General features: G+C 40.8%; 1 protein-coding gene across 1 annotated transcript in view; it reads right to left on the bottom strand.

The window, feature by feature from the left end:
• Nucleotides 1–12,474, bottom strand: part of hcn4 (hyperpolarization activated cyclic nucleotide-gated potassium channel 4) — an 81,060-nt gene that overhangs the window by 28,216 nt on the left and 40,370 nt on the right. The window contains exons 4-5 of the mRNA XM_020592477.1: nucleotides 9,023–9,184; nucleotides 6,064–6,282 (exon numbers count right to left, since the gene is read on the bottom strand). Coding sequence (XP_020448133.1) covers nucleotides 6,064–6,282; nucleotides 9,023–9,184 — 381 coding nt within the window. The remainder of the gene's footprint in view (nucleotides 1–6,063; nucleotides 6,283–9,022; nucleotides 9,185–12,474) is intronic.

Genomic DNA, 12,474 nt, shown 5'->3' with positions numbered 1-12,474 from the left:
AGCCCAGTGACAAAGCTTAAATTTTGTTCTGAAGCAGCCAGTGCCAAACAATAAATGGTTTCAAATTTTCAAATGGAAGTATTTTCTGCTGATACTATTGTAAAATGAATGCCTTCTATGGCAAAACTCAACTAGCAAGGGGTACTAAATAAAGATACCACAGCATGTATTACCATTTAATACAGCCATGGCCCAAAATATTGACACCCCTTCATTTCTATCAGGTAACACATCCCTCCCTCCTCGTCCGTCCTTCTCTTCACCACTGTCTTCACACCAGCTTTGACGCTGGGGAGTGGGAGCAAACAACACATGACACACACACACACACACACACACACACACACACAAAGAAAACAGCCAAATCTGATACATTTCACAAAGAACTCCAAAAATGGACTGGACAGAATTACTGACACCCTCAACTTAATATTTGGTAGCACAGCCTTTGGACAAAATAACTGAAATCAATCACTTCCTGTAACCATTTTCTTCCACCTCTCTACTAGAGTTCTGGACCACTCTTCTTTTGCCAACTGCTCCAGGTCTCCCAGATTTGAAGGGTTCCTTCTTCCAGCTGCTGTTCTGAGATCTCTCCACAGGTGATCTATGGCATTTAGATCTGGACTCATTGCTGGCCACTCTCCAGCCCATTGTCTAAAACCATTTGTGGTGCTTTTTGAAGTCTGCTTTGGTTCATTGTCCTGCTGTAAGACCCATGACCTCTGATGGAGACCCAACTTTCTGATACTGGGCCCAAAATTGTGACCCAGAATTTGCTACAGGTGAATCTCATTACAAATGAAAGGAACATCATTCTTGAAATACAACTATTTCTGTTGATTTTGAAAATGTGTCAATAATTCAGTCCAGTCCATTTTTGGAGTTTTGTGTGGAATGGACCAGATTTGGCTTTTTCCCCCTCAGCTTTTTGTGCTGTTCCATTGCAAACAAAACAAAATAAACATGAGAATACCAAAAACGTTGTGATGGCAACAGTTTTCTAGGGGAAGTGGTTCCTTATCTGACAGAAATGCAGCGGTGGCAATCTTTTTGTCCATGACTGTATGTAACTAATTACAAAAAAAAATCCCACAACTACCACACAGGGCACCTCTAGTATATGGCTGTCACTGAGTAGAAAAGGTTGCGCTGAATCAAAGTTTACACCAAATCCAGCTCCAACCTGTCTCTGTTCCGTTCAGAGCTGATATGGACTCAACAGAGTCAATGCAGTCAATTGCATTTATGATAAACTGAAGTGCAGACAGGTAGAAAATGCACATGTTATTAGGGCCGCTCGGCGGCCGCTGCCTCTCCTCCGTCTTTCTCTCCTCTACTCTCTCTATCCTGTGGGCTCTGCACCTCAGCTGTGTTGCATTCCAGTAATTAGCGACTGGTTTGTTGAGGCGCACAGCTGGGGTGCATCCCGATGATTACCTTCTCTTTACTTACACCTCTGTCAGACGCTTCGTCGTCGCCGGAACATTAACTATGTACCGCATAACATACATGTTGGTAGAATGCTACGCTGACAGACACTGTGCGTTTTGGCTTGACTCTACCACACTACCTACACGCTACGCTGATTTACACTACACTACATATTTTTGATGTAGTGTAGTGTTGTGTTCTTTTTATTTACCTGCTACCGTCATGTTTTTCCCCCTAGCACCTGGGTCTGCAAACTTGAGTCCAACCTCATGTGTTATTATTCTGCATCCACATGTTCCATTTAACACACAACAAATGACTGGAAACATATTTTAAGCAGAGTGAAAATGAAGCTAATAAAGCTTCTTTTTTTTTTTTTAATCTCAGCCACGAGCCCCTAGTATTTAGCGATTTCTGGGCTTTGTACTCTGAGTAACAGTTAACAGGCTGATTCTTATTTAAGAGCTCATTTCAGTCTGCTTGCTAGCTTCTGACAGCTCAGACATTCATCAAATGAGGCCGCATTGTAATAGAATTATATTCAGGAAAGATTATACCCAGGCTTTCTGATGATAACTTTCACCATCTCTCAGAGCAGAGCATTTGTCCCCTCCTTTCCTTTTTACTGTCTATAGACCTCTGTGATTCCTTCACAGCCCGATTTTCTTCATCATAGTTCCTCAGGCGGGGTTTCACTGATTTGTTTCCCATCTAAATTTAACTGTTACCTGGACCTGCATGCCAAGTAGACACATGGCCTCTCATCTCGGCCATTCAGCCATGTATATGAGGGCTCCATGTTCTACTTTTTACAGCTCATTTACAGCAGATGAATGCAGAGCCTGTGTCACATCAAAACCAGCATGTGGCATTTAAATGTAGCATTGGTGCTGCTTGGCTTAACACAGATCCACTGTTGCACTCCTTTCACTAACTAAACAGTGGTACTGTAAGTAAGTATCTACCCTGCATCTGAATGTGACAGTACTGGGAGATAGTTTATGACCCTGCATCTGAATGTGACAGTACTGGTACCAGTATACTGTTTTCCACTGGGTGTTTACTCACTGCATGATTCAGGTCTAGTGTCATACACAATACAACCACAATACTAAAGCATGCGTCCAGCTCCATGCAAGCTAATGTTCATTTTTACATATACTCCAATTGTCTTTTTAATTTTGCAATTATTGTATAATAAGCAGAATGGTCAAATAATCAGATAGCCAAGTCACGCTGATTTACAGACAGCTGGTATATGCAAATGATACTCTGCATCTTTGGAATATCAACTTGAGAATGTTTGGCTTCCTAACACAAAAACTCCAAACCTGCAAATTACAGAGAATTATTTCAGCTTGCCAGCAGGCAACGACACACAGGACTAATGGAGTTTCCAGCATTTACTAATGAATCAAAGTGTATAATTACTCATATTTCATTATAATCTGCATCAGCTATGTTGAATCAGCACAGAAAATTAAGTATTAAAAGACTGCTCCTGAATTCTGTGATGGTGTTCAGAAACTAACATAAGCAGTAAGGAAAAGATGAAAAACTTCATTTTGTGGCAAAGCTGTGGATAAACACATTAGTGAGAGTTTGAAAGACAAAATGCCCACCAAACATCTTTGAAACAGCTAGATATTTGATGAAACAACAAAATGTGTTTTGTATCAAGAACAGCAAAGACTGTGATATAAATTTAAAGGTGCATTAACTATGATTTTACACATTGTCTAATAAATAAAGGAAGAGTTTTCCAGCCATGGAGGAGCTCTCAACAGCTACAAGTCAGACTGCATCAAACAGACATGATACATCCTCTACAAACAATGGTAGCATCCATATATCATAAATTGCTTAACTGTCAGTCTCAGTTCAATTCAATCCAATTCAGTTTTTATCACTTCATATTGTGTCACTACAGTTCTACTGCAGAGTCGGCTCTCGTTAGTCAGCTAATGTTAGCTTTGGACTGGAGGCAGCCTTTTGTACAGTTTGTTGCAACCAGACATCAGTAGTTCACTTATAAATTTGTGATAATAGGACATGGATGGGAGGGGCAAAGAGAGGTAAGGAGTGATTTATGGTGTGAGTCTAACCAGACTCTCTGGTGGTCAAAAATCGCAATTTAGGCCTTTAATGAAGCTATGATTATGTGTTTCCTGTAATAAATAAATAAATACCAATCCACAGCTACATAAATCAAAATGTCAAATTTTTAACATAAAACAAACAAAACAAAAAAAAATGTAAACATGTATGTATGGTTTACAGACTTTATGGGATCAAATAAATATCCAACATTAGGTTTGTCACAGCTTGATATGAGGCTGTTTAAGCTACTTAAATTAAGCATATGTATGTGAGAAATACAATGTTTATTCAATGAGTTTTTCATAAATTCTGTTGAATCCCTCCCATTTTTCTTATTTTACTGACATACTAAAAACACAAACAGACCACTTTATATAATCCAGATTTATATAATGTGCTACACAGCTGTCCCTGTCATGATGATCTAAATCAGTCACCTTGTCTTCTCAGACCTCCAGGGATTGACCCATGCACTGTCCACTACGTGAATGTATGGGTTGTGGTATTAAACTGACATGGAACATCAGATTGAAATCTCCAGGGAATAGATCCGTTTGTCACACAAGTGATGCAAGAGCCAATGACAAAATGTTTTTTGCACTTGAAGGAAGTAACCCTGATAAGCAGAAAGGAAGAGAGGATATAGTATATTTTAGTACAAATGACTCCCATAGCCAGATGATAATGTGATGACAGAGCACCCAGAGTATTTCCTATCACTGAGAAATGGGGTGAGATAAATGAGAGAATCTGTGCTCTTAAAAATTAATTGCAGTCTACAGTAATAACCTTTCTGCAGGCAGGCTCCGTGGGAAGCTGTGGAAGCACAGGGGAGCCTTTTTAGCTGGCTAGGGTATTCTCAAGTCTCCTTAGGGGGTGAGCCCAGAAATGGCAGGAAAAGGCTTTGGTAGCACATGCTGACTGGTGCCGAGACAAGCCAGCTGTCCAGGCCACTTGGCAGCAAGGCATCTCTAAAGCACAGCAGCAGGCGAGTGGAGAGTGGTTTGCTCGCCTGTCATTAAACAGCTACTCAGGTCACCAGGGTTAGTCATCAACCTACTTGCATGTTTTACTTTTTGGAATTTTCATCGTTTTAGGTTTTGAGAGTCTGGAGGAAAACTGGTCTCTTTATTACTCACCCCTAGTTTTTTGAGGTGTTAATTTATCAAGTACACTTGTTCTCCTTTTGAAGATGTAACAGCACTCAGGCATTACATCAGTTAATCTGTTCCCCCTGCTTGTCAGCCTGGTTCTTTTTCTCTGCCCTCTTAACTCCCATTCTCCCTCTTTCATTTGGGAGGGGTCTCACGAGTCTCTGCTGCCATTCTCTGGAGGTCATCCTCTCCCATCTGCTCCTTACTACAGACAGTGGGCAATGTGGCAGCAGGTCAGTTCATTATTGCCCATGCTGGGCCCACAGTAGGCATTGCACTGTGGAAGGTCTCAGCTGTCATACGTAGCTAGCCATCAGCAAGCTGTTTTCCCTGAACTGAGGAGGCTGGGAATCATGTCTTTATACATATTTTGGAGAAATACAAAGACAAAGAAAGACAAAAAATATGGAACGTATGACGTGATTCATAATAAAAGAGTGGTCAGGTCATAGTATGTGGTTTTGGCTATCCAAACAAACCTTGAAAAAAGCTGTTTAGTTTATGAAAAGGTAACATTTTTGCGTATGCCATTCAAACTTACTCTACCAGCTGGACAGAAATGGCCAAATTCATGTATTTTCTCAGCACAAAGTAAGAATTTAACATTTGCTTTACCTAGAAAAATATGTAAATCAATTTGGTCTTACAGTACAGTCAAATGTTCCAGCAGCTCTTTACAGCAGAGGTTCTCAAACTGTGAGGCACAGCTTCTGAAAGAGCCAAAGAGCAAACTTTGTCCTATTGACGTATTTATTGATAAGCCATTGGTTAGAGAACCAGGCTCCTCAGCTGTATTCTGCAAGGGTTAATTACAGTTGATTTACTGCTATGTTATATTGAAGAGAGGAGCATTTATTGATTTTAGATCAATCACTGTTCAGCCCCCCAGCCCAAATAAAACCTGACAACATCCACTTCTGCCTTCTAATAGGTGATTTTGAGTTCCTTATTTTAAAAGGAAGACTGAAAATCTCTTTTGTTCACCAGTCCATAATGCTGTTGAATCAAAACCAGGGTGTGGTTATGTAAGATCTGTATCCAGAGACTATGAAACCATGCTTTAGTGCTGTTGTTTGCTAATTTGTTGCTGTTATTGTTTGTTTTTGCTTTGCAGATGCTTTGTTTTGCAAATGAATTTTCAGATTTTATCTGATACTAAAGTGTCAACTTATCCTATCTTATCCAGCCACTGTTTTAGCAATAGAGCAAACGTTCTCACTGGAAGCTGTTGGTATTCAACCAGTACTGAATAAATAACACACAGCCATGATACATATCATTATCTCCATTGTGACAAAACAGATCCTACCATTACCTCTCTCTTCAAAATAAATCAAGACAACACAGCCATCAGCAATAGGTCATCTTGACTCACCTTTTCCTGGTACTGCCGTCGAGATGAGTCCAGAGATTGGATTAGTGCAGTCGCATGGCCCACAAACATGGCATAGCAGGTAGCACCTACGATCATGCTGAGGATGGTCAGCCACACATCTGTCATGCCCACCGGGGGGTACATGCCATACCCAATACACAGCATGTGACTCATAGCCTTGAAAAGTGCGTAGGAGTACTGCTGTCCCCATGTGTCATTCTGGATGAAAGAGAAGACACAGGGTTAGTCAGGGTGAGTACACTGAAACATCTTTCTATCTTGGTTGCTCTGTCTCTGTCTAATAGGGGTGCTGATGGCACATTAAAGGTCAATGAGCACTCTGACACCTACACACATATACACACACATCCAATTGCTTAAGACAAACCTAATGGCAGATGTCAATTTCACCCAGTCTTAGTTCAATACAGAACAGTTGGCAGGATAAAGCACACTTCAATATGCAACCATTTGGAGCAAGCAGACTTTTGGGCAGGAGCCTAAAACAGAGCCCTGAGAATGGGCTGATGTAGCATGAGACACCAGAGGCTTGCATGACATAAAGTAGGTCAGCTATTTAGAAAAAAAAGTGATTTCTCTGTGAATTCTTCCATTTGTAGATAAATTGCTGCTTTTCCTTTGGATCCTGGTGATAGTTCATAACAAATCAATATCAACGCTCTCCTGGGGGTGGCATGTCCAAATAGCTTTCAACTCATTTCCACAGTGGAAAAGCAGAGGAAGATAGCAATTTTATTTGTGCCCTCCTGAAAAGGTAAGGAGTGATGACCCAGCATGTAATGGAACAGCTACAATAAAAGATGACAAAAATGTCTCTTATGATTCTAATTAAGGCCAAACTGACTGAGATTGAGTCTGTCATCGTGAACAACTTCCTTTGTCAACCAGGCAATGTGAGCAAACTATGAGGATCTTTCCATCAGAGAGGGACCTACCCCTGAGATTTGAATTCATTCAGAAAAATGTATTTGTTATTCGGTCACAGTGAGAACCATTCTTCTATGTAATGCAATTAATTAGACAGTGTTTACTGTGTGAGACAAAACAAGTCAGTTTTGATGAGAGGCTACAAGCTAAGTACATTATGAGTGTTCTTCCTTGCATCTCAGAGCCTGTACTTGCAAGAGGTTGTTTGGGTGCTGCAGTCTGGGGAAACAGCCAGTGGAAGTTACAGAAACATGACTGAGCTGTAACAACATGAGAAGATGTATAAAATGTCTAAATATAATCTAGTCAGAAATGCATGAAATTGTCTTGTGACAAGGCATTTGGTATGTGAGCCTTTATTCCAGAGATGCTGAGATGCAGATGCTAAAACATTTAGAATGTGGGAGACTGGATTCTTCACTTTTAATGGTAGTAAAGGTAAATGTGGGGCTTGTTATTAACAACATAAGTAGTGGCTACATTTCTCTGAAATTGTAAACATATAAACAAAAAACTTAAACTGCCTTATGTAAGTTAAGAGAGTTCATTTTCAAGTTGGCTCTTTCTGTATCAAATTAATGGGAAAATGCATCTTTTCCAGGGAACAGAAACTGTGAGGTGAAGAGAAAAAGTCTGCATCTATTTGAATGAATAAATATATGTTTATCACTTATCTTAATGCCTATTAATCCAGATAAATATAAGACAAAGTGGTTGTTGCTGGTTTGACCCAAGTACTGACATTTTCCCTGACCTCACCTGTGTGTATATACAGTATTTATCTCTGCACAGACTGTTACAAAAAACAAGCTCAAAGTGTCTGTGTGAAAAATATTGAGGGACAGTGGTTTGTAACATCTGTCGTTTCTTGCTATTAAATATAAGAGAGGCAAATTCTGTGAAACAAGTGAGCATGTCAGGGAGGCAGTGAGGCATGATGAACCAAATCCATCATACCTTGAGCGATGTAACTACTCATGTGACATCTGTTCTGGCACACAGAGCCGAACAAACAGCTGACTAGATGCTGTTTTATGTATAACCCAGATTAGCTTTTTGAACGTGCTGTTCTGTTGTCTGTTATCCCATAGTTAATAACTGTAATATTCTGTCTTTGACTTGAATTATTAAGGGACTTTTAAAAAGTTATTTTAGCATTTAATTGTAATGAAAATAGTGTTATGCACTGTGACTGAGATTGGCTGTGATCATATCTGAATGTAATAAGCTGACAGAGGAAAACCTGCTATGATGAAATTAGTTGCCGACCTCACAAAAGCCCAAACATTGCCTTATGGACGCTCACATTGATAAGCCATCAGCTAGGCAGCCACTCTTCTCAGCTGCATTGATTTATTGTTTTGTTACACTGAAAAGAGCAGCTTCAACTGATGTTAGATCAATCCCTGTTGAGAGTCCCCCATAAAACCTGACAATAATTCAGATTTCTTTGAAGTTTTTTGTTTGATTGTTTGTTTTGTTTGCTGTAACATATTAACTTAACATGAGGCCATCAGCTACAGGTGATTCAGAGTCACATCAGGTGTGACAGTCTGTGTCCATAGGCAAATAATAGAGAACTCTATTATCAGTCAGACTTTAACAAAGGCTCTGCTCCAGTACCTGTTTTAACAATACTGCAAAATTAAAGCACAGCATGAGTGCTCACTGGGAGCTGTCAGTATTCAGCCAATATTGGACATGGGTCCTCTGTCCTCTGCAGGAAATCAATGCTCCATGCACAGACTCAAGGTCTCTCTTCTGTCACAATAGGGACAGATGTCAAGAGTGCCAAATAAATAAAAAATAATCAGCAATTCAAATAAAGGTGGCCAAATGTATCAGATAAATATAGCTGATTTAGGGTTTAAAATGACAAATATGGTAAGTAATCTTTGCCAGGATTCTTAAGGGTTTCAGTGCAGTAATTACTAGAGCTGATGAATGAGATAAGACAGCGCATGATCTGATTTGAACATGCAAGAGGACTCAGTGCAGGAGAAGCACTTACCACCATCTTATTTTTTGATACCCAACAGTCAGCAGGGAAGTCCTGCAGCATGGGCACCAGGAACTGCAGGCAGCCATCCCAGTGACACAGCAGCAGCATCATGCCGATCAGGTTCACTATCCTCACCATGGCGCTGGCCAGGTCATAAGTCATGTGAAAAATCTGAGGGATGGGAGAGGAAGGAAGGAAGCAAGCAAGAAACGTGTTATGATAAGGATGACTCAACACGCTGATGGTCAAATCCCTGAAATAGATTCCAAAGCATACACAAGACTTGAAGGGAGATTTTCATCCTCTACAAGCAGTTCAATGACTTCTGGGTCTGTTCTCTGATCACGTCATGCACAAAGTTTGTGGTTTAGGAATTAGATGGCAATGTATGTACTGTAGCCTGTAAACCATAGCTTTCTGCATATACTGTAGTTCAGCTAGGGGGTGCAGTCCACTGGGAATGGCCAGCAGTCTGGGACCAGAGCTTTACCTCCCCTTCTGCTGTATCTCTCTTTTCATCAACCACTCAACCAAACACAATAGCGGTACAAGGGTGGAGCTGGCTGTTCTCCTGGGATGAGAGCATTCACAGGCTGGGTTTGTTAATCCTAATGATAAATACACTCATAAGGCCCTCCAGGACTTCTGAGCTGTTGTAGATTTTAATGGTCTCAACCATTCAAAGCCACTTTAATCCCACTGAAGACAACAGTGTGCACTGCTAACCACTCCAACCCAGTCAGTGCTTTTTAAGGGGCTTGTGACTGAGGGGGGATCTTCCATCTTCACTCTTTGTTCAGCAGTATAGTAGGTGATGATGATGAGGAAGATAAAGTCATCTTTGTCACCTACAGTTGAATCTGAGTCCTTGTTCCTGAAGAACTGGGCTTGTTTATTTTTGTTTCCAGAGTGTATATCTGTGTATTTTCTCCAGGCTGTGTTACGTCCGTGACCCAGGCCGCCCCCTATACCTCGGTAGCAGGCACAGGTAGTTCCAGCAGCTCCGCCCCCGCACAGGTGAGGGTGCATTCCAGGCGACGAGGCACACCTGCTCTCCATTATTGTCGCCAGATTATTATGTGTTATCCTGTTGGTAACTGCGTTTCATGTTCATGTCAAGGCCTCAAGTTTATGGACCATTGTTTGATCTGCGCTCCTTTCGCAACATTGTGAACTCAGCTACCAGCGCTGCCTCATCAGGGGACCCACACACCGAACCCGAGATCTCTGGCACCAGTCTCCCCCTCCCTGGACTACTCCCTGGGCCTGCGGTGCACTCAACTGTTCAGGTCCCCAGAGTGACTACCAGAAACAATCTATACCATACCTGCTGCTTGTTCTTAAACTCTCTCTGTGTTCTTATTTAGCGAGCAACGCCTCTCATTCACCCCGGGAGACAGCAGTCCAGTCAACTCAGTGTGCCCAGCTGCCCCAAGATCAGCGGACGAGACCGGCTCTGTTTTGTTTGTTTTCATGGAGCATTAAATATGTTTTTCTTGTCTAGCCTGGGTTCGAATCTGCATATTTACTGGGTCCTAAACAACTCACACACAGCTCGGCGTAACAGGCTGGTAGGGACCACTGTCATGTTTGTCTGGGATGGTTTGTCTGTGAGTGCTGCTGCACCATCAAATCACATCAATTGAACACCATCAACAGGCTAATATGAATCCAGAGGTATGTCTAGGAGAACTTGCCTGGGCAAGGAATGGGGCCAGGCTCTCTCAAACTGGATGAAGACATCCCCACTCATGCTCTCCTTCCCCCTTTTTTAGGCTCTTGTTCAAAATGTTTAGCCTTGAGCACTGTCGCATTACCTAAGATGACTAATTCGCCCAGCTGCACCTTTTTTCCCATTCATCCCATCAAATTCCCTCTTTTTCTCAACTCCTCTTTACAGCTGCATGTCAAATATGAGCTATTGTTTGTTTTTTAGGAGCCAGTCTTTTCTTTAAACACAGCGATAAATAGGTTATGTTATCTAATATGTGATGCTGTGTGATGTCAATTTTCCTGCTACAGCTATAATGGCCTTCAGTAACATTAAAGTGTTGTAGTCACTCTGTGGCAAATGAATAAATCATGAGATGCCCATTTCCATCTCCCACACTGAGCCTGATATAGTTTTTCTTTGTGAAATCATATTTCCAGACAGGAAAGGGGACCTTTATAAATCAACGGGTGTTTTTAAATCTATAAAAATGTGTAAGAATAAACCCAATTTACAGAAAACTTGGGACATTTTTCAAAATGCAATAAAAACTAAAATCAGTGATTTGTTAATTCAATTCAACCCTTATTTAACTGACAAAAATACAAAGAAAAGGTTTTCAGTGTTTTCACTTGCCATCATAATTGTCTTTTATAAATATAAACAAATTTTGAATCTGATGCCTGCAAAACAATCAAAAAAGCTGACACAGAGGCTAAATAAGTAAGTTTACAGACTTTTCCAGTAATACTGTTCTGGAAGATTGCAAAATTTGCAGGGTACTTGGGAAAAGGTGAGGGTATCTTGATTTGGTATAAAAGAGGCATCTACCAAAAGCTCATTTTTGCAATCAAGGATGGGTTGTGGCACTACTTTGTGCCACACTTTGTGAGAGAATTTTCAGTCAGTTCAAAAAGAATATCTCTCAATGCACGGTGCAAACGATTTAGATTTTTCACCATTTACAGTGCATAATATTGTGAAAAGATTGAAAGAATCTAGGGAAATCACAGTGAGCTATAAAGAGCAGAAACCACCGTTGAGCATACAGGGGCCCTCAGGGGCCACTGCATGAGAAACTGTCATGCTACCGTGATGAATATAGCCCTGTGAGCTTAGGAGGATTTTGGAAAATCTGGTCACTTAACACAGCCCACTGCTGCATCCAGAAATGTAACCCGAAAAGCTATTAAACAAGGAAGAAGCCATAAAACAGTTCGGTGCAGAAATGCCGCAGAGTTCTTTGAGTCATAGCACATGTCAGAGGGACCCAAAGGTGATGGAAACATGTTCTGTGGTTAAAAAAGTTCACGATTCAGATTGCTTTTGGGAAAAGTGGACTTTGGGTTTTCCATGTCAAAGATGGAAAAAGACCATCCAGGATGTAATCAGTGAAAGGTACAAACACCTGATGTGATGTATAGGGGTGCATCAGTGTGTTAGGTATTTTTAGTCAGATAGATATTGGATAGATACTTTATGTATTAGAAATGTTTAGTGGAGATAGGATGTCTAGTTAGACTGTTAAATGCTTAGTCATACTTATGAGTTTCTACAGGGTACATCTGGTCAAGGATAACTAGAGAGAAGAGTTGATGACTGTCAGCAGACAGGGTGTTTAATATTATTATTATGACATGTATAACTGTAGCCTTAGCCATAATATGTTCTTATGTTTAAGTCACGACATGTTACTAGAGGTCGTGAGAATGTTTTTAGCTACACACCACTTAATCAACAGACACACACA

Source organism: Monopterus albus, unplaced genomic scaffold (genome assembly GCF_001952655.1).
Source record: "Monopterus albus unplaced genomic scaffold, M_albus_1.0 scaffold17.1, whole genome shotgun sequence".
NCBI classification, from domain to species: Eukaryota; Metazoa; Chordata; class Actinopteri; order Synbranchiformes; family Synbranchidae; genus Monopterus; species Monopterus albus.
The sequence above is the reverse complement of the archived record's forward strand: the minus strand, read 5'-3'. Positions and strand labels throughout refer to the sequence as shown.